This window comes from Sus scrofa, chromosome 17, assembly GCF_054392235.1.
Source record: "Sus scrofa isolate SSC_HxYL_T2T_F1_AM1 chromosome 17, Sscrofa_HxYL_maternal_Yorkshire_Landrace_v2.0, whole genome shotgun sequence".
Classification (NCBI taxonomy): Eukaryota; Metazoa; Chordata; class Mammalia; order Artiodactyla; family Suidae; genus Sus; species Sus scrofa.
In genome coordinates, this window is record NC_139399.1 from 70,156,970 (window position 1) to 70,175,813 (window position 18,844).

Consider the following 18,844-nt stretch of genomic DNA (forward strand, 5'->3'; position numbering starts at 1 on the left):
TATTTGGCGGCACCTGAGACGTGCTGAATTCCTGGGCCAGGGATGGAACCCTCACCTGAGCTGCTGCAGTGACAACATGTGTCCTTAACCCGCTGCGCCTCATGGGAATTCTGGGGGCACCTGGAGTCATTGGGGGGGGGGACTTTGAGAACGGGACTGGCCCATCCTCCGATGCTCCAGCCAGGACTCCCCCAGTGGTGGCCTCTCCTCTAAAGTTGTCACGTCCAGCTCAGCCCCGAGCGCTCAGGCTCCTGGGACCCCAACCTGCTGCCCCCTGGCCTTGTCACTGCCTAGTGCCCCGCCTCCTCCCCCGACCAGCCTGGACGCCAGAGTCAGTGCTGTGACCGCTCCCCCGGCCGTCCCGCCCGCTTGGGACGCCGCCAGTTGTGGGCCCTTGGACGGCGCCGCGTGGTGCCGGTTCAATGCCAAGAGTTTTCCGAACACCAGGCAGAACTGGGGGCGGAGCTAACGAAGGTCCCAGGTGAGGCCAGAGCAGACAGGACAGAGTGGGAGGGGGAGGCACGGAAGGTTCCAGACAGAGGCCCCGCACATGAGAGGCCTGGGGTCAGAGAAGCTGAGCTCAGGGTGGGGACGAGGGTCAGCCCGACGGATGCTGGGGGCGCTGTGGGGAGGGGCCTGGGTCTTGCCCTCAGAGCGACACAAGTCCCTGGGGGTTTTGAGCAGGGGCTGCCGTGGCCTGGACCTGGCGTCTGTAGGTGAGACTGCAGGTGGCCAGCTGGGCGGGGATCCCGTCTGTCGCCCCTGGGGATGGAGGTGGCTGGGCTGCGGAGGCGATGGCTGGGAAGGGGCGGGCAGGGGCTGAGCCCTGGGCCAGCTGTGGGGACAGCAGGTCCCCGAGCAGCCAGACGTGGAGAGGAGGGGCCGGGGGATTGGTGAGCGTGGGGCTCACGGGGGCAGAAGTGTGGGTGCTGTCATCTCAGAGGTGAGTGGAGCCCACAGGCCCAGCTCCCGTGAGGTGAAACAGGCCAGGCTCACCCAGTCCCGGGACTGAGCCCCACGTGTCTCCAAGGCCGGGTGGGCAGAGCCGAGGGCAGCAGCAGGAGGGTGTGGATGCTGCCAGCGAGAGGCAGGTGAAATGTGTCCCCAGAGCCGCCATCACAGGAGGGGACAGACACCTGCCCCGCCCAGCAACATCCTGGCCGTTGGCAGCGACTCTCCCCTGGCCGGGCTGGGGGTGGGGGCTGGAGACAGAGCCCGGGGAGGGGGGGCTGGCTCTTTACTCTTGGACCCGCTTCAAGGGCTGACGGCACAGCCCCCCGTGAGGCCCTCCCAGGACAGTAAACGCCCCCCCGCGGGGCTCCCCGTGTCCGTGCACACACATGATCACACGCGCCCTCACACCCACACACGCGTGGCGCTGCCCCCGGGTTTGGGGGAGGAGTTAACGAGGGACACGAGCCATGGGAGCGGCCGGCCGGGGAACCAGGGCGCCTTCTGCCCGACATTTAGACTCGCGTCTCTAAGACGGAGGCTGGATCAAGACAACACGAAGCCGAGACTAATGGGTGTAAGGAGAAACAGTGAGGAAAACAGAGCAGAAAAGTTCAGGGGAAAAAAGAAAGAAAAATAGCATGTAACCGGTGCCTCCCAATGAGGGGCTTTGAGAAGAAACAGTCCCGGCGGGGTCGGAACGTGGGACTAATCACCCTGTTAAGGAGCCGAGGGCTACAGAAGGACTCACCCCCGGAAGGAAAGGTCGGGGCCAAACGGGCCCACTTTTAAAACGTACCCTTAGGGAGTTCCCTGGTGGCTCAGCCGGTTAGGGATCTGGCATTGCCCCTTCTGGGGCGCGGGTTGGATCCCCGGCCCAGGAACACCCTCAGGCCACGGGCGGCCAAACAAAGTGTACCCTTTGTCCACTGACGCAAAACAGACCCAGATGAAGGCGGAATTCTTTAAAATTCTTTCTACGGAGGAAACAGGCGCGGCTCGATGCCAGCGATGGGAGGAAGCGACCTCAAAGGGCTGAAGGGAAAATGCTCAGATCTACGCCCTGCAGATTCATCACCGAAAGACAGACTGAGACCCACGAAGTCCGTGAAGGCGGGTCACACGCACACAGGCTCCTCTGAGAAACCGGCCGGGGCGGGTGCTCCGCAGAAAGAGAAGGGTCAGCAGTTGGGCCCAACCCCCGGGACGTCCCTGGGCGGGACGGTCACTGACCACGCGGCTCAGCAGTAACAAACCCAACCAGGGTCCATGAGGACGCAGGTTCAACCCCTCGCCGCGCTCCATGGCTCAGGATCTGGTCTTGCCGTGAGCTGAGGTGTAGGTCGCAGACGCAGCTCGGATCCCGCGTTGCTGTGGTGTAGGCCAGCAGCTGTAGCTCTAATTCGACCCCTAGCCTGGAAACGTCCATGTGTCCTGGGTGCAGCCCCAAAAGGCAAAAGAAAATAGAAAGAAAGAAATTCACCGTTTACTGAATCATCGCGCCCTCTGCAGACACGCATGTCTCGAGCGACCTAGAACTAAATTCTAGGCTGTTCGATTTCCCGAGGCAGCTGGGGTGCGCGCGTTGTTTGGAGGTGGGAGACAGGGTTCATGTCACCTCATTAAACTCTTGAAAAATACAAAGGCTTTGTAGGGAGGAGCAGCCACAGGAGGAAAAGCGCTGACTGTATATACAACCTCCAGGGTCGGCTGGCTGGATCCAGTTGTCCTCTCTGGAAGGGGCTGAAACCCGTGTAAACAGAAAAGTCAGAGAGACGGAACACGTCCCAAGCGGCGATAATCACAGGGGCGTTTGACTCTTCAAAGGGCTGCCGGAGATGACAAGACACAGCTTCCAGCTTCTGGCCATGATGCAGTAACCCTCCAGGACCCCAGACCATTCCAAGCTGGCAGGTAGATGAGGAAACGGGTTTTATACATTTCAATGGGGAAGGGTTAGTGTTTTCAACAAGAGGTGCCCCAGGGCGTCCAAATGCCACCAGACACAAACGAAACGCAGTCAATACAGAGAGAAAGGGGAAGAACGCCCCCGAGACCGCAGACAGTGGCCCGAGTCAGGGCGACTGGACAGAGGCCCGCGCGGGGGACAGGGACACAGACCTGCTTTCGTTTATTCAGACGGAGGACACGACTCCACAGCTAACGACACAACTATTCGCAGATGAGACAAGGTCACAGAGGGGCTCGGCCACATGGCACCCCCGAGGGGAGGGAGGGCGGGGCTGCACACGGGTTGTCCGCTCACACCAGGGCAGGGACGGGCATTGCCAGCCCAGGCGAGGGTCAGAGCCAGCGCTGCCCCGGGGCACAAGCTGGAAGGGGCCGGGAGGGGGCTCCAGGGACGGGGCCTTGGGGCCAAATTTAGTAAAACCCACTGATCTGAGGGCTTAAGACCAGGGATTTTGCCAGAGGTACATTTACCTCCATCGATAACCCCCCTGGGGACAAACACCCCCAAGGGCCGGGGGGTGGCTCTGGAGGGGACGTGAGAGCTGCGCCCCGCGTGCGGTTTCCCGACTCGTGTCTGAGTCTCAAAGGAGGAGAAGCAGAAACAAGAAGGGGCTCCGGTCTCTCCCGACCCAGAAAAGAGCGTGTGTGGCTGGGCCGCCCCACGTCCGCGCTGGATCCACTTACATAAGGCGGATTGAGGCGCTTACGTGCGGAACCTGCTGCCTCCTCGGGCCGGTGGCCACCCGGTCCTGGGTCCTGCTGAACTGGCTGCCTGGGCTTGTGCCCGGTGCCTGGATCCGGCCCCAGGGACCCCCGGGGAGGCGAGCGCCGACCAAAGCTGGGCAGACCAGGCCCTAAATGTGCTGGGGCTGCTCCTGCTTCCCAGGCGGCTGGGGGGGGCTACGACCCCCCCCATACACCCCACTCCGCTGCCCCAGCTTTGCCGCCCGGCTGGCCCTTGGCAGCCAGTGTTCAGTTCACCAGGAGCTCAGTCTGAACTTCACTGAATTATTCATTCTGTTCCCCCAAGTACGCGGGGGCGGGGGGGGGGACGCGGGGCTCCAACCTGCCAGCCACACCCCGAGACCCTGGGATCTGAGAGGCGAGAGGCGGGAGTGTGACCATCATAGGGGGGGAGTCCCCTCCCCCTGAGGGGGAGGGCAGGGGCCCTCCAACCGGATGGCATTCCTGGGGGAGTGGCCACCAGGTCCTGCTCACCCCCTCCCCCGGGGCACCTGGAGCCTGAGGGTTCCGAGGAATCAGGACAGCTGGGGCAGCGCCACCCTTGACCCGCATCCAGGGCCGAGTCTTCCCAGGGTCACAGGGACACGGCAGATGCCGCCTGGTGCTCAGCCTTGATGGGGGACACTGGGCCCCAGGACCTCTCTCCCACCTCCTGGCAGGGCAGCCCTGTGTGGTGTGGGCAGAGGCTCCTGGGCTGTGTGGGAGCCCCCCCAGGGACCACACCCCACAGGGTCCTGAGTCAGAGGATGAGATGTCCTCAGGGACGGGGTTCATTGTGGCGCCCACGTCAGAGAGGCCCTTCCCGTGTCTGTGCCCAGAGGAGCCCCCAGGCTGGGCGCAGAGGGGAGCCCCCCAGGCTGGGCGCAGAGGGGAGCCCCCCAGGCTGGGAGCAGAGGGGAGCCCCCCAGGCTGGGCGCAGAGGGGAGCCCCCCAGGCTGGGAGCAGAGGGGAGCCCCCCAGGCTGGGAGCAGAGGGGAGCCCCCAGGCGGGGAGCAGAGGGGAGCCCCCAGGCGGGGAGCAGAGGGGAGCCCCCCAGGCTGGGAGCAGAGGGGAGCCCCCAGGCGGGGAGCAGAGGGGAGCCCCCCAGGCTGGGAGCAGAGGGGAGCCCCCCAGGCTGGGAGCAGAGGGGAGCCCCCAGGCTGGGAGCAGAGGGGAGCCCCCAGGCGGGGCGCAGAGGGGAGCCCCCCAGGCGGGGTGTCCTGGAGAATTGACAAGGAACCCGGACCAGGCCCCTCGCCAAGGATCAGGGCCCACGGGGGCCTGGGGGGTGTCACCAGGGCCCTGACAAGTGCTTGCCCGAGACCCCCAGCACCCCTGGAAGGGGGACTTCTAGACTCCCCAGCGCCCGCGGCCCCTCCCCCACGGGACCTGCCCCCTGATTCTCCTCCAGGCAGGACCAGACCCAGCAACTCCACCCCAAGGCCCCATGGGCACGAGACCTGGCTTTTCACTCATTTGCCCAGAAGGACCGAAATAAATGCCCTGCTTGGATCTGCTGGCAAATGACTCTCCTCTGGGGTCAGAGAGCAGGTCCAAGGACCCAAGATGCCCACGCGCGGGGAGGTGGGGGGCGGCCAGGCCGGGCTCAGTGCCTGGGCCTCGAGGACCCAGGTGGGGGGCGCTTGGGGGGCCGGGAGGGGCTGAGGGTCGTGGCCCCTGGAGAGTTTGCCGAGGGTGGGCACATGGGCAGGAGGCCACCACGCTGCCATGCCCCCCATACACTTTAATGACAGCAGGGACACCACCCTGCATGTGGACAAGCCCTGACCGGCCCCAGAGCCGGCCTCCCCCAGGGGCAGCAGCTTCCTCCAAGGCCGCCTCGCAGCAGAAGAAGGGGGGCAATCTGGCGCGTGCGGGGAGCCCCGCGGAGAGCCGAGAACAGCCCGAGAGCCGCTGCGACCCGGCGCCCTGGCCCCTAGATCATGCCGGCCAGCCAGGGCGGCAGGAAGAGGCCGGCGGTGCCCAGCAGACAGACGATGACGAATACCCAGAGGAAGATGCGGTCGACGACCATGGCCACGTACTTCCAGTCCTCCTTCACCTGCGGGCGACACACACGGTCACTCCGGGCCGCCACCCTCAGGCCTTGCCGCAGCCAAGGTCACCAGGGCGCAGGCCTCCTGTCTGAGGCGACGGCCGGGGAAGGGCCCAGAGACACGACCTGCCCAGCTGACGTCTGGACGCAGAAACACTCTGGCCTGCGGGGGGTCGACGCCCTCCGTGGGGGGTGGACCGCAGGGCCACCACGGGAGACAGCGTTTGGCCTCGTGGCCCCGGGACTGCACCTGCCTGGCCTAGTACCTGAGCTCCGAGGAGGAAAGCCAGGGTCCGGCTGTCACGGTGACCTCGTTCCGGGTCAGCTAAAGCTGGGGCACGGGGACCAGGGAGCAGACCCCCATCTGCAGATGGAGCAAGTGAGGCCTGGGCGGGGGCGCCCGCAGCCCCTGGCCGTGCAGGGCGAGGCCCGGGGGGCATCCTGGTAACAGGGCCTGACCCTACCAAGAGCCTGGGGGAGGGGCTCGCGTGGCTGCCCCTGGGTCCCAAGGCCCCTCACAGGTCCGTGGGGTTTCTCAGTCTGTCCCTAAGGCCCCTCGAAGGAGAAGGTCACACGTGAGAGGCAGGCACAGCCCTGTGCTGCGGGCAGACCCTGCGAAGAGCAGCTGCCAGATGGACGGGGGGCTGCACAGGGGTCAGGGGCGGGACCCTGGGAGCGAGGTGGGACACAGACCCTGAGGCCAGAGGGCAGCTGGAGGGAGCTCTGGGCACGGCCCCCGCCGTTGCGCCCATGGACCCTGCGAGGAGGGGGCCCTATGGCCCATCCACAGATGGGGACACTGAGCCCCAGGGCGACGGGGGTCCGGCCACAGCTACACCTCCACCTGGGGTGACCTGGGGCAAAGCCTCAGGAGGCCGCAGGCGGGTCTGGGTGGACAGCAGTGGGCACCTGAGTGACCAGGAAGGACACAGCCCGAGCTCAGGCCATCTGGACACTGACAGCGCCCTCAGGCCTGGGCGAGGGCGGGTGCGGCTCCCCCGTTTTGAGGATTCTTCATGCCGTTTTCTGCTCTGATTTTTTAAAGTAATCGGAGGCATCGTGACGGTTTTAAGCCAGAGCTGAAAGGGCCGCGTTTATTCTCAGGAAACAGGAGCCAACGGGGTCGCTTAGACGCGCGCGCCGGACCGCTGTTCCAGGGAGCGGCCCGGCGGGGGGGGGCGGCCTCCGCGCTGCCTTTCAACCGCCCCTCGGAAGATGAAACGCTCGCGGACAAAGCCGCCACCGCCCCATCCCGGGCCGGGTCCTGTGACGTCGGCTGTTCCCCAAAGCCCGGATGACGCTCAGAACCAGAACGGAGCCAGAACGAGGTCACAACAGTGGGGCCGCGAGGCGGGTGGGGGGGTCTGGGGACGAGGGGCCCGCCGGGGCAGAGGACGGCTGAGATCTCTGCTCAGCAGCCCCCAGACCCGCACAGCAGGGTCAGAGTGGCAAGAGCCGGCAGCAAAACGGCCCCAGGCGGAACCTTCCAGAAACCCCCACATGCCTCACAGCCCCTTGGGATTCAGGAGGGTGACTGGGAGACCGGCTCCCTGCTGGGGGGCCTCGGCTACAGAATGACGGTCTCCAGGGATCACACGTGTCCCGTAAACGACCGCAGCCATCCCCCAAGGAGGCCAAGGACCAGGAGGTTCGGGGAGGGAACAAGAGGGTCTCGCCCGCTCCGGGGGCCCGTGTGACGGCCAGGAGGAAGCGGACGTGGAGCAAGGTTGACGCGGCAGGACCGATGCCCAGGTTGAGCAGTAGGTCAGCAAGACCAAGCGGCCCGACCAGTGCCCTCCCCCCTCCCCGACCTTTGCCCTGAACAATAGGGGCTGGGCCATCAGCCTGGCACCCCCTTTGCAGGCACCCCAAGATGTGGCCGGCAGAGCCCGGGCCTCAAGGAGCAGCCCCAGCCCTCCCGGCTCCACAGGGCCCCAGTCTCAGCCGCATTTGAGCACCCACCCTGCACCCCGCCTGGACCCCATGCTTGGTCTGCCCAGCTTGGCGTGGGGGTGCTGCCAGAGGGGCAGGGCTGTGTCCTGGGCCTGAACGCCCCTCCTCCCCAGGCTACGCGGCCCCTTCCTGGCTCTCCTCCGTGCCTCTCACCCCAACTGCAGAGCCCAGACGCCCCAGCCGCCACCCAGGGGCCCAGGGGCGCAGTGTTGGGCCGAGGTCAGAGGGAGGCGCTCTCCAGGTACAGAGGGTGCTGCTGGCCCCCAACCCCGGCTGCAGACTCCCTGGCCCTGAGGCTCAAAGGGAACACCCCGAGATCCACCCTGCCGACCGACTGCGCTGCCGCCCCAAGGCCCCTGGCTGGTGCTGGAGGCTTGGGAAGGGGGAGCAGGCAAGGCAGGGGCCCCAGCCTGAGCGGCCGGGTCTGGGCCCTGGTTTCTGGGGTTTTCGCCAGCCGCGCCGCGCCCTCCCTCAGAGTGGATAGGGCAGTGGGCCCCGAGCGCCGCGGCCGCGGCAGGGACTCACCGAGAAGTCCGTGTCTTCCGCCTTCAGGTGATCCGCGATGTACTGGACGCCCTCGACCGCCCGCACCAGGGCCGGAGACAGGGGCGGGGGCGGCGCTCTGGCTCGGGGTGCCTGGAGGGCCGTGCTGGGGACCCCGGGCCCCTTCCTGCACTTGCATTCGCAGGGGGAGGCCTGGTCTGGGGGCGGGAGCTCGGCCGAGGGGGCCTTGGTCAGAGAGGCCGGGGCGGCGGTGGCGGCGGCGGCGGTGGCGTCGTCGTCGTGCGCCGGGCCGTCGGCCTGGGCAGCGCCTTCCCCTCGGGGAACGCAGGGCTGGAGGCTCCGAGACCGGCACCGCACGCCGCCCTCCGGCGCTTCGCTGGGGCTGGACACGTGCTGGACGCTCAGGGACCTGGCCTTGGCGAGCCCCGGGGCCCGGGGGCCGGCGGGAGGGGGGCCCGGCCCCGGCGAGGGCTGCGGCGGCGGCGGCGCGGGGCCGCTGTCCGGCTCGCCCGGGGGCTCGGGCCAGAAGCGCGGGGCGCCGGCCCCCTTGTGCACGGACTCGATGAGCCGCCGGCAGTTGTCCTTGACCACGGACGGCCGCTTCATGAGCAGCAGGCGCGGCACGAGGTCCAGGAAGACGCGGCGGACCCAGGCGGGCATGGTGTGCGTGCGCGGGGAGCGGTGGTGCACGTTGAGCACGAAGACGGTGATGACGATGGAGAGAGTGACGAAGACCATGGTGAAGAGCAGGTACTCGCCGATGAGCGGGATGACCAGCGAGGTGGACGGGATGATCTCGGTGATGAGCAGCAGGAAGACGGTGAGCGAGAGCAGCACCGAGATGCAGAGCGTGACCTTCTCGCCGCACTCGGACGGCAGGTAGAAGACCAGCACCGTGAGGCAGGAGATGAGCAGGCAGGGCAGGATGAGGTTGACGGTGTAGAAGAGCGGCAGGCGGCGGATGACGAAGGCGTAGGTGATGTCGGGGTACACCTCGGCGCAGCACTCGTACTTGCGGGTGTTGTAGGTGCCCACGGCGTCCACGATGACCCACTCGCCGCTCTCCCAGAAGTCCAGCTGGTCCACGCGGCTGTGCATGCTCACCAGGTCGATCTTGGCCTTGTCGTAGGTCCAGGACCCGAACTTCATGGTGCAGTTCTGCTGGTCGAAGGGGAAGAAGGTGACGTCGATGCTGCAGGAGCTCTTGTAGATGGCGGGGGGCGTCCACTGCACGCGCCCGTCGTGGAAGAGGTGGGCCTTGGTCAGGTGCGTGACGGCGAAGTCCCCGTCGGCGCTGCGCGGAGAGAGAGCCACGTGAGGCGCCTGCCGCCCTCCCCCGGGGCGACACGCCGCCCGGACGCTGCCCGACGCCCACGCTGGCTGCAGGGGATGCCCGACTGTGGGCTGGAAAGGCCGCCCGGGCCGCATCGAGGGCCCTGGGGACCCTGTGGTTCCCCCTGGGGCTGGGCAGAAGCCACCACCGGCTCCAGACCGGGCGTGTCGGTGACGCTGAGCCCGCCCTGCTCCCTCCCTACCGAGCCCCAAACTCAGAGGTGGGAAGGACCCCCCTTCCTGCACAGGCGAGGGCTCCAGGGCCCATTGAGGCAAAGACTGGGTGCCGCTGCCCCGCCCCCCGCGTCCCCGAGCTGGACCTGGACCCCATCTGTCACACTCCAGGCCATCGGCCCTCCTGTCTGAGGCGCCTGTGCGCAGGCCTGGGAGGCGCCAGTACTCGGGGCTGCCGTCCCGGCCCCTCCCCTGGTGGGCAGAGCACCAGCCCCGGGCCTGGGCCTCCGGATGGCCACGGGCCCTCGATTTTCTCCTCCAAAGTCACCCACAGGGGTGGGAGGGGGGCCGGGGAGCACGTCGGCAGGATGAGAAGTGAGGACACAGGGACACCTGCCCACAGCCCCCGAGAGCCCTGTCGGCCCCCAGAGTCAGCCACTCTCCTCTCGGTCCCGAGCGGGTGTGGCCTGGGCTGCAGGGGCCACTCGGACCATGTCTGGCGCCCACTGAGGGGTGGACCCAGGCCCTCAGGCAGCCCTGCAACTTCAGCTCTGAGATGTGGACGGACGCCTCTTCTCCTGCCTGAGGACACTCCGTGGACAGCTGGTCCCAGGACCGAGGACCACTGGACAGCGGCCACCATGCTCTGTCTTTGCGCTCCCGTGCCGAGGGCGCGGCCAACCCCAGCAAGGTCCTCACGGGGCCCAGGGCCAGTCCTTCGCTCTGCATGTGGGACCCAGCCGCCCAGCAGCCCCAGGAAGGAGCAGCTCGTCCCAGGGAAAGCTGTCGCCACCACACAAAGTCCCGTCCCTCTCTGCACAGCTGGCTCCCCGTGCCAGGGGACAGAGCACCACCCCACAGAGCTGTGTCCCCAGGAAGCCCAGGAGGAATGGACAGCGGGACAGAACCACCCAACTGGGCTTGCCACAGGGAGCCGCGGCCCACGCTGGGTGGGAGAGAGGGAGCCCCCCCGGGCAGCCCAGGTTCCCGCTCCAGGAGTTAGATGCCCATCTGCGTGGGACCCGCTGCCTGAAGGGCTGGCATAGGGAAGACCCCAGGGTACAGCATGGTCTCAGGCACATCCCCGACCTCGAAGGGGTGCCCCAGAGCTTTTAGAAAAGCCGCCCCCGCTCCTCACCCAGCAGCCTGGGAGCACCCCTTGGCCACGCTCAAGGGCACACGGGCCTGGCCAGTAGCCACCCGCTGCCCCTGGCAACGGGCCTCCTCAGTGGCCACGGCCGGGCCAGTATCAGCCACCAGCCCCGAGACCCAGCCCCATCCGAGGGCCTCAGTGTCCATCACAGCCCCCGAGAGAAGCTGGGGGTGTAGCCCACTACCCGACATGTCTGGGCAAGGAGGTGAGAGAAGGAGGGGATTTGGGGGTGGCCCCCCGCCTCCAGGGCTGCCGTCCTGTGGGGTCTGCTGGGATCCCAGAGCGGCTTTGCCATTGGTACCATCCTACCTAGGGATGTTCTGCTGGTCCCGGAGCACAAGTGCTCCTGGTACCTTCTCTGGATCAAAGAGCCACTTTGGCAGATTAGCGGTAGGTCCTGGGGGGCCAGGCGGCTGGGAGAGCTGAGTGTGGACCCAGGGAGACCAGGGGCTGGAGGACCCCAGGGTAGCTTTCAGAGGGAGAGCGGAGAGCCTGACCCGCCCTCCACCTGACAAGCTGACACCCCCCCACTTAACGCAGCCCCAAAAATCATCTCTGAGCTCCCTCCCGTGCAGCCACTCTGCCCGCTACCATTAGTGGAATCAATTCAGTTGGAAGAGGAGCCCGATCGTTCTTAATCAAATAGCAGCATTTTGTAGGTCAGCCCCAAGCCCGGGGGCCCAGGAGGGGCTTTTGTGCAGAGCGCTGGGGTCTTGCTGGGAAGGCAGGGGGCTGCGCGCAGACGCTGAGGTCGGAGGGAAGCCAGCACTCCGTGGGCTTTCTTTGTAAGTGCGGCGGGGGCTCTGCCGCCTGGGCCGAGTCTGGATCTGCCAGCGCGGATCCGGTTCAGAGGGAGCTGGCCCGGCAGTGACACAGCAGAGCCGGGGGACACGAGAGGACGTCAGGCTGCCCCAAGGTCAGGGACCACACGAGGGTCCCGGGAAGGACAAGTTCAAGGACACCGGTCCGCTGGAGTCCACTGTTTGCCACGGCCGTGCCCGTAAAACCCTGGGTCCCCAGCACAGAGACATCCTCAAACAATCAGATTTCATCTCAGCTTCACAGGAGCCCGGACGCAAGGCCCAGACAGAGGCTTTGTTTGCTGGAGTGTGATGAGCCGGGGCCTGGGGACTTCGGTGACGTCTGTGCAGGAGCTGCGAGCACAGAGGGAAGGGCAGGGCACGAGCCGGGCCAGGCAGGTGCTCTGGGGCTTCCTCTCCCCTTCCCAGAGCTCCCCAGGCAGCTGCCCTTTGTTCCAGTTGAGCTGTGTGTGCTGGGGCCACGTCCCTGCCAGGGACAGAGCCCGGAAATGACTCCAGATCCCAGGGGAGCCGCAGCAGCAGGGCCCCAGTCATCCTGGGAAGGGCTCCGACCCGTCCCGGCCCCAGGAGAGAGACTGAGCCCCACCCCCCGCCGTGTCTGTGCTGCTGTGTCCCGCCCCCCTCTCCCCGCCCCGCCGCCAACACCCTCCGCTGCTCCCTCTTCCTCCCCCCAAGCTCAGCCTGGACCCTGGCGCCAAGGGGGCCGCACACACATGCCAGCCTCTTGCTCAGCGTCTCACAGGAGCCGCGGGGCTGGGGCACCGCAGGGGTCAGGCCCCTGCCAGGCCTGCCCGCCAAGCGCCTGGCTCACTTGTTGTACAGGACGATGTCAGGCCGCCAGATGAGCTCGGAGGGGACGCGGATGGAGGTCACGTTCTCGTAGTCAGCAGGGTCCCAGCGAAGCTTGTAGTCGTGCCACTCCTGGGGGAGGGGAGGAGAGAGGTGGGGTGGGGGGGGTGGGAGGGCGCCGGGGGGCCGGGGGGGAGGTCCTCCCACTCACCTGCTTCACCCACACGTTGGTCGTCATCATCTGGTTCTTCTCATCCTGGGACACGGAGGAGAGGAGGAGGTGACCCTCGGGTGGGCGACAAAGTTTCCTCGCCCACAGGGACAGCCAGGAGCTGACCCTAGGGAGTGGGGGAGCTCAGGAGGGAGAGAGCGCCTCGTCCCTGAAGGCAACCAAGCCCAGGATGGCGGCCGGAGGAGACTCAGGGCCGCGGGGACAAGGCCTCCCGAGCTTCTCCAGGAAGAGAAGGAGGGCAGGGTTCGGACGACGTCACAGCTGCCCACCTGCACCCCTCCCAGGGCCCCGCCCGCCTGGCCAGGCAGCTGCCCTGCAGAAGGGCCCTGGTGAGCTGGCACGCCCCTCCCACTACCCCAGAGCCACCCTACTCACTGGCCAAGCAGGGCCCTGGTCCAACTGCCCATCTAGGACCCGAGCCTCAGGCCCTGGAGGTGGACAGCAAGGGGCTGAACAAGTGAGGTGCGAGCAGAGGCCCGGCAGGCTCATCCCCAGGTCACTGGGAGGCCACCTGTCCCAGCGCACAGAGCGGACCATGCACCCTGAGGTCCCTTCCAGTCTCCCCCCTCCCTCCTGCACCCCCGCTTCCATGGCCTTCCTCGGTCCCGTTCCCGGAGTGCAGGCAGGAGAAGGGAGCCCGGGTGCGGGGACGCAGGGGTCTGTGGGGACAGAAAGCCTCAGAGTCCTCACGCCCTGCTCTGGGGCTGCTGAGCTGACCTCCAGGAACCACAGCCACACCACAACCACTCAGAGCGGGGCTGGGCGGGGGTTGGCTCCTGGCCCAGGCTTGGGGTCGGGGTGCTCGGCAGCTGATGATGAGAGGACCCCTCAGAGAGCAGGTGCCTGCGGGGACCCGAGGTGGTGGCACAGGGTCTGGACACAGGGCACGGGGAGTGGCTCCCTGACAAGACTCTTCCTGCTCTGCAGGCCCAATCTTTGCGCTCACCCGCCCCAGACCTGAGACACGCAGGCCACGGGGACAACTGCTGAGGCCAAGGACACCCAAGGCCAGTGGAGCAAGAAAAACGCCCGAGCCTGGACCAGGTCGGGGGTGGGGCTGTGTCCAAAGGCCTCCCCGTGCTTCCCCCGGGGACAGGCCACGGGAGCGGCCCTGGCACTGCCCTTGGCCTGCTCTCCGGCAGGGCCACCTGGGACAGGCCGCCGGAGGATGCTGGATCAGTGTGACCTGAGCGGGGCCCGGACACCTCATCCAAGGACTTCGGCAGAGCAGTCCCGCAGTGCGGCCCTCGCCCTGCGCCTGCCCTTCCCTCTGGGCAGCCCTGCCCTGCCCTGCCCCTCCCCCACCCCAGGCTCAGGACAGGCTTCAAGGTGGCGGGGCCTGGCCTCCTTCCCCACGTGCCTGTCTGTCCCCCCCGCCCCGCAGCTGTCCCCCAGGCACCCGTGTGACGTGCCCTCCGCATACTCAGGGGCGGGAAACATCAGCCCGGGACCCAGAAGCACCCAGGGATTCCTCAGCCTCCTCGGCAGGCATGAACGTGAACTTGCACGTTCATGCGCTCAGCCCTGGGCACAGACCTGCCGCAAACACCCGGGCCCCACAAAGAGCCGGGCAGAGAGAGGCGAGGGGCGGCCCCTTCCACAGAGGTCAGCTCCCAGGACGAGCACCTGCACACACGCGTGCGCAGGCATGTCCACGGACAGCAGAGCCCGGCAGCGGCTCCCATCCTTGGGGCCTCGGGCGGGTCCCTGGCCGGCATCTGGGAGCTGTCGTGCTCCAGGCCCAGTCTTTCCTGGACAAACTCGGGAGACGTGGCAATATGGGGGCGATGGGACAGCCCCGGGAGCTCAGGCGGGAGGCCAGGCCGGGGTGCCGCCGGCCCAGAGCACGCGGCCACGGCCGCCACCGGGAACAGCATTTGCAAGCGGTGGCGGAACCCCACGATCTCACATTGCCTTCCAGCTGCACCCCAGCCAGGAGTTCCTTACAGGGAGTGCCTGAGGCTGGTTCCAGGAGGTCTGAGGTCACGGGCCTGGACGGCATGACTGACTGGGTCTCTGCTAAGGGGGCCCACGCGCGGCCCTTCCTGTCCACGCGAATGTGGCCACAGCCCCTCCCACCTCCCAAAGCCCCTCAGACCAACATTGCTCGCTCAGCCCCAGATGGCACCGTCCCCCTCACCCGTTCCTCAGGTGAGAAGATCAGGGCACCAAGGGTCACCAACATGCCGGGCACGAGCCTGGAACCAACCAGGGCCTCCAGACTCCAGAGCGGGAGGCTCTGCCCTCACGGGGCCTACCTGGGGGTGGGGTCCCAGCAGAGGAGTGGGGGAGGCGGGTGGAGACACCGCCTGGCCCTGTGGCTGGACCAGTCCCAGCTCCTTCCGTGGGGCCAGAGCTGCCTGTGGGTCCTCGTGTGGAGGCTCCAGCCCAACCCAGCCGCTGCGCACCTCCGAGGGGCCAGGGAAGCGGGCTCCCCAGGCCCCCTCCCCGCCAGCCGGAGCCCACATGCCAAGGCCCTGGGGACGCTGCCCCGAGCTGTCAGACCCACAGGGCGGCCCCACCCTGGCTGGATGCCCAGCTCCCCCAGAGCTGTGGCCACTCGGAAGCTGGACTCACAGCCTCTCCCCAGTAGCCTCCTTGGTCCTCAACTGAGAAGGTCAACACACCCCCGATGGACAGCCTGACTCGCCAGGACACCTGTCCCAGACCGGTGGACAGTGTGGGGCCTCCTAAACCAGGTCGAGGTCAGGGTCTTGCCAGGGCACCGCAGCCCCTCCCCGACTCGGTGCCACAATTCACACAAAAGCCCCTGCAGCTCTGTCACTGGGTCTGCAGAGCTGTTTTCTGCTTCTGAGGGTGGTGGCTCTGACCCCCTGCGGAGGGGGTGGAAAGGCCAGGGCCTGGGGCGGCTGCACAGAACCTGCCTTGCCTCCCACTGGCTGTGCAGGGCTCGGACACACACACGGCCCTCCCCGCTCCTCCAGGCTCCCCCAGCCCTGGGGCCACCCCCAGGCCAGCCTCTTCCCTGACATGGTGCTTCCTTCAGGTCCACATGTGGCAGCCCCACCCGGAGGTCCCCCCACCCCAGCCCTGGCACCTACCACGTCAATGAGCTGTGCAATGGACAGGCCGAAATGCACAAGGACGACATCCGAGATGTTGGCCACGGGCCGGGACCACTTGTTGTAGCCAGAGAAGAGCTTCTTCAGCAGCCGTTCTTCCGCGTGGGCCCGGGTCTCCACGTGGCTGCTGGCTGCGGGGACAAGCAGGTGTGCCACTCCAGGGCAGGGGACGGTGGCCATCCTAGCTGCCCCTCCGGCCTCCCGCCAGGCCATGCTCAGCCCCTGGTCTCCCTTCTGGGTCCTCAGGGCTCAGCCCTCCTACCCCAGGACCTTTGCACATGCTGCCCTACGTGCGGCCAGTTTCTCCTCCTCCCCCGGGTCTATAATGCAACTTCTGCAGAGGGGCTTCCCCAGCACCTGGCCTCCCCATGAACGTGGACCACTGACACCAAGGAGCCCATTCGGAAGCCTCCCCGTGGGACCGTGGCTGTGGGAGGGTGCTGCACCTCTAAATGCTAGCAGAGTCCTGAGACCCTTGCCTCAGAGCGCAAGGTGGCGGTGACTGCATGACATGAAGGGACAAGGGGCAGTGGGGGCAGGCCAGGCAGGGATATGGAGGAAGGGGAGTGAGGGTCTGGCCACCGAGAGCCTGTTTCCTGGGGCTGCAGCAGCCCCAAGCCATCACCCAGGGAGAACCGTGCCCTGGCGCCTAAACGGCACTGGAAGCCCAGGCCCTGACAGTGAACACAGCACCCTGTGTTCTCGGACAGACACACACAGCCTGCTCTCAATGACCAGGTCTGAAGCGGGCCTGGGGAGGGGGTCCCCTCGTCCAGCCCAGCCCACTGGCCCATCTGTGGTCCTAGGACTTCCTGGTCGCCTGGGGCCACTGCATGATGGAGGGGTTTGAGGAGGGGGACAGAAGACCCCTGCCACCCTGCTCTTTGCACTGACTCGCGGACAGGACCTCAGGAGGGCATTTTCAAGGCCCCCTGGGATCCTAGACCCCAGGACCCTTCACTCCAGCCCAGAGCCCCAGGCTTGTTCTTCTTGTCCCTCCGGCAGTGAGGCGGGGAGAGGGGTTAAATTCCCTCCACTCACCCTTCGAGAGCAAAGTGGCCTCCCAGGGGACGGGAGGAGGGAGCCTGAACTTCCTGGGGGGCCCTTCCAAGGGCTGAGGTCACCCCTCTGATCCCCCAAATCGCGGGCCCAGGGGAGGGGGCGGTGCGCGGGAGTCTGGGGGGGAATTTGGCAGAATGAATAAATGCCGGGCGGCGAGAAGGGCCGGGCCTCTCTCCATCCAAGTTGGAGCTTCTCGGTCCAGCGACAGAAGCAGCACCTCACACCCACCCAAAGCCCCGTCCCCCATCGCCGGTGAGTCAACTCCTTCCTCGCCGGGCTCGGCTCGCGCTGCGGGACAGCCTGGGCGCCCCGGGGGTGGGCAGCCTCCGCGGCCGCCCCGTTGCGCGCACCCGCGGCCGGGACCGCAGCCGGGAGCCTCCCTTCCTCGGGTTCCCGAGGCCCGAGGCCGCCCTGAACCGGGCGGAAGGGGGTCCGCCCGGCGCTCGCAAACTTACCGGGCAGGAGGCCGGCGCCCAGCAGCAGCAGCAGCGGCGGCAGCAGCACTGGCGGCGGCGGCGGCGCCCCCGGGCCCCCGAGCTCCATGGCGCACCGAGCGGTCTCTAGATGCGGGCGGCTCCCCGCTCCGCCGCTCCCCTGCTCCGGGCTCCGCGCGCGCCCAACTTCATCTGCGCCGGCCGCTCGCTCCGCCGGGCCTGGCTCGGCCGCTCCTCCCGCGGGGCGCGGCGGCGACACCCGGCCGGGAGCGCGGGGCTGTGGGCAGAGGCGCGGTCCCGCCCGGACCTGCCCGCCTCCAGCCGGGCGAGGGGGAGGGGAAGGGGAGGGAGGGGAGGGAGGGGAGGGGGGGAGGGAGGGGAGGGAGGAGGGAGCGGCAGGGAGGGCGAGGACCGGGGGAGGGGGAGGAGCAGGGGGACGGCCCGCAAGCGACAGGGGACGCGGAGGCTTGGCTCGGCCCCGCGCGGGGGTAAAGTTTCCTGCGACCTCCTGGGGCTGGGACGTGCCCCAGCCATGGGTGGGGGCCCGGTAGTCACCGCCTGCGACTAGGAGATTCCGGTGTGGTCCGGTTTGCCAACCACGAGACACTCAGGGCCCCCAGCTCTGCCACCCTGTCGCCTGCCCGGAGAGCCTCCTCTCACCCAGGGCCTCCAGGCGCTCGGGGGGCGCCCCGCGCGCCTCTGGTCAACTTCATCCCCCACCCCCCGCCCCCATCTGCAGTTTGGAAATCCAGGTCCTTCCTGGTCTTCCCCAAGGAGGCGGTCAAGACAGAGCCCACCCCCAACCAGCGGGCCCCTGCTGACCAGGAAACGTCCAGGGAAGCCTGCCCCCCCCCCCCGCCCCCACAGCCAGCTTTCCGGGGGGTGGGGGACGGGAAGGACCCTAACGCCCCGCCCCTGCCCCGAGAAGCCGCTTCTTGCTGCCTCCGAGCCTGGGCTGGGGCCCGCAGCCCCCACTTCTGCACCGTGTGCAGGCCGTGGACTGCGCAGCCGCGAGGGCAGCCCCCCATCCCATGCGTGGTGGGCAGCTGCTGAGGGGCGGCCACGGAGGCTCCTGGGCCCAGTGCCCGGACAACAGACCCGAGGCGCCCTGGGCTAGTCTTGAACAATATCAGCAGCAACAGGGATGCTGGGACTGCCGCTCGCTCGTGTCCGGCAGGGACTCCGCCCTCAGGTGGGTGGTGGTAGCCACAGACCAAGCAGCAGGGGCTCAGAGGAGGGGCCGGGAGGGGCTGCGTTGTGCAGCAGAACCACAGTCTGCGGGCACCCCTCCCCAGAATCACAGGCCTGGCAGCCATCCCTGGGCACCGCAGCCGCCTGGGCTCTGCAGGGGGTCGGAGCCCCAGACGGAGCCCTGTGTCCACGGAGTGGGCCGGAGAAGGAGGCGTGGAGACCTCCCGCTGCTCCCGCCTGGGTGCCCACCCTCAAGGGGCTGAAAGCCCAGCTTGTGTTCTCTCCCTGGTCCCCACCCCTCACAGGCAATGCTCTGCAAGTAACGGCAGCGGTGGCAGCTTCCAGCAGCAGTGGTCCCCGCTCCCCATCCCCTCAGCTGCAGCCCCTCCCCTCTGGTCTCCCCCACCCCTCCCCC

General features: G+C 67.6%; 1 protein-coding gene across 2 annotated transcripts; it reads right to left on the reverse strand.

The window, feature by feature from the left end:
- Window positions 1-1,901: 1,901 nt before the first annotated feature.
- CHRNA4 (cholinergic receptor nicotinic alpha 4 subunit) lies at window positions 1,902-17,521 on the reverse strand. 2 transcript variants are annotated; one of them, XM_021077821.2, is made up of 6 exons: window positions 17,260-17,521; window positions 15,722-15,873; window positions 12,639-12,683; window positions 12,450-12,559; window positions 8,180-9,452; window positions 1,902-5,707 (listed from the first exon to the last, which is right to left on the reverse strand). In XM_021077821.2, the coding sequence occupies exons 1-6, from the start codon at window positions 17,345-17,347 to the stop codon at window positions 5,582-5,584; spliced, it is 1,794 nt and encodes a 597-aa protein (XP_020933480.1). In that variant the 5' UTR covers window positions 17,348-17,521; the 3' UTR covers window positions 1,902-5,581. The 2 variants fall into 2 exon arrangements, with proteins under 2 accessions (XP_020933480.1, XP_084860366.1); XM_085004240.1 differs by lacking the exon at window positions 12,450-12,559.
- Window positions 17,522-18,844: the final 1,323 nt, after the last annotated feature.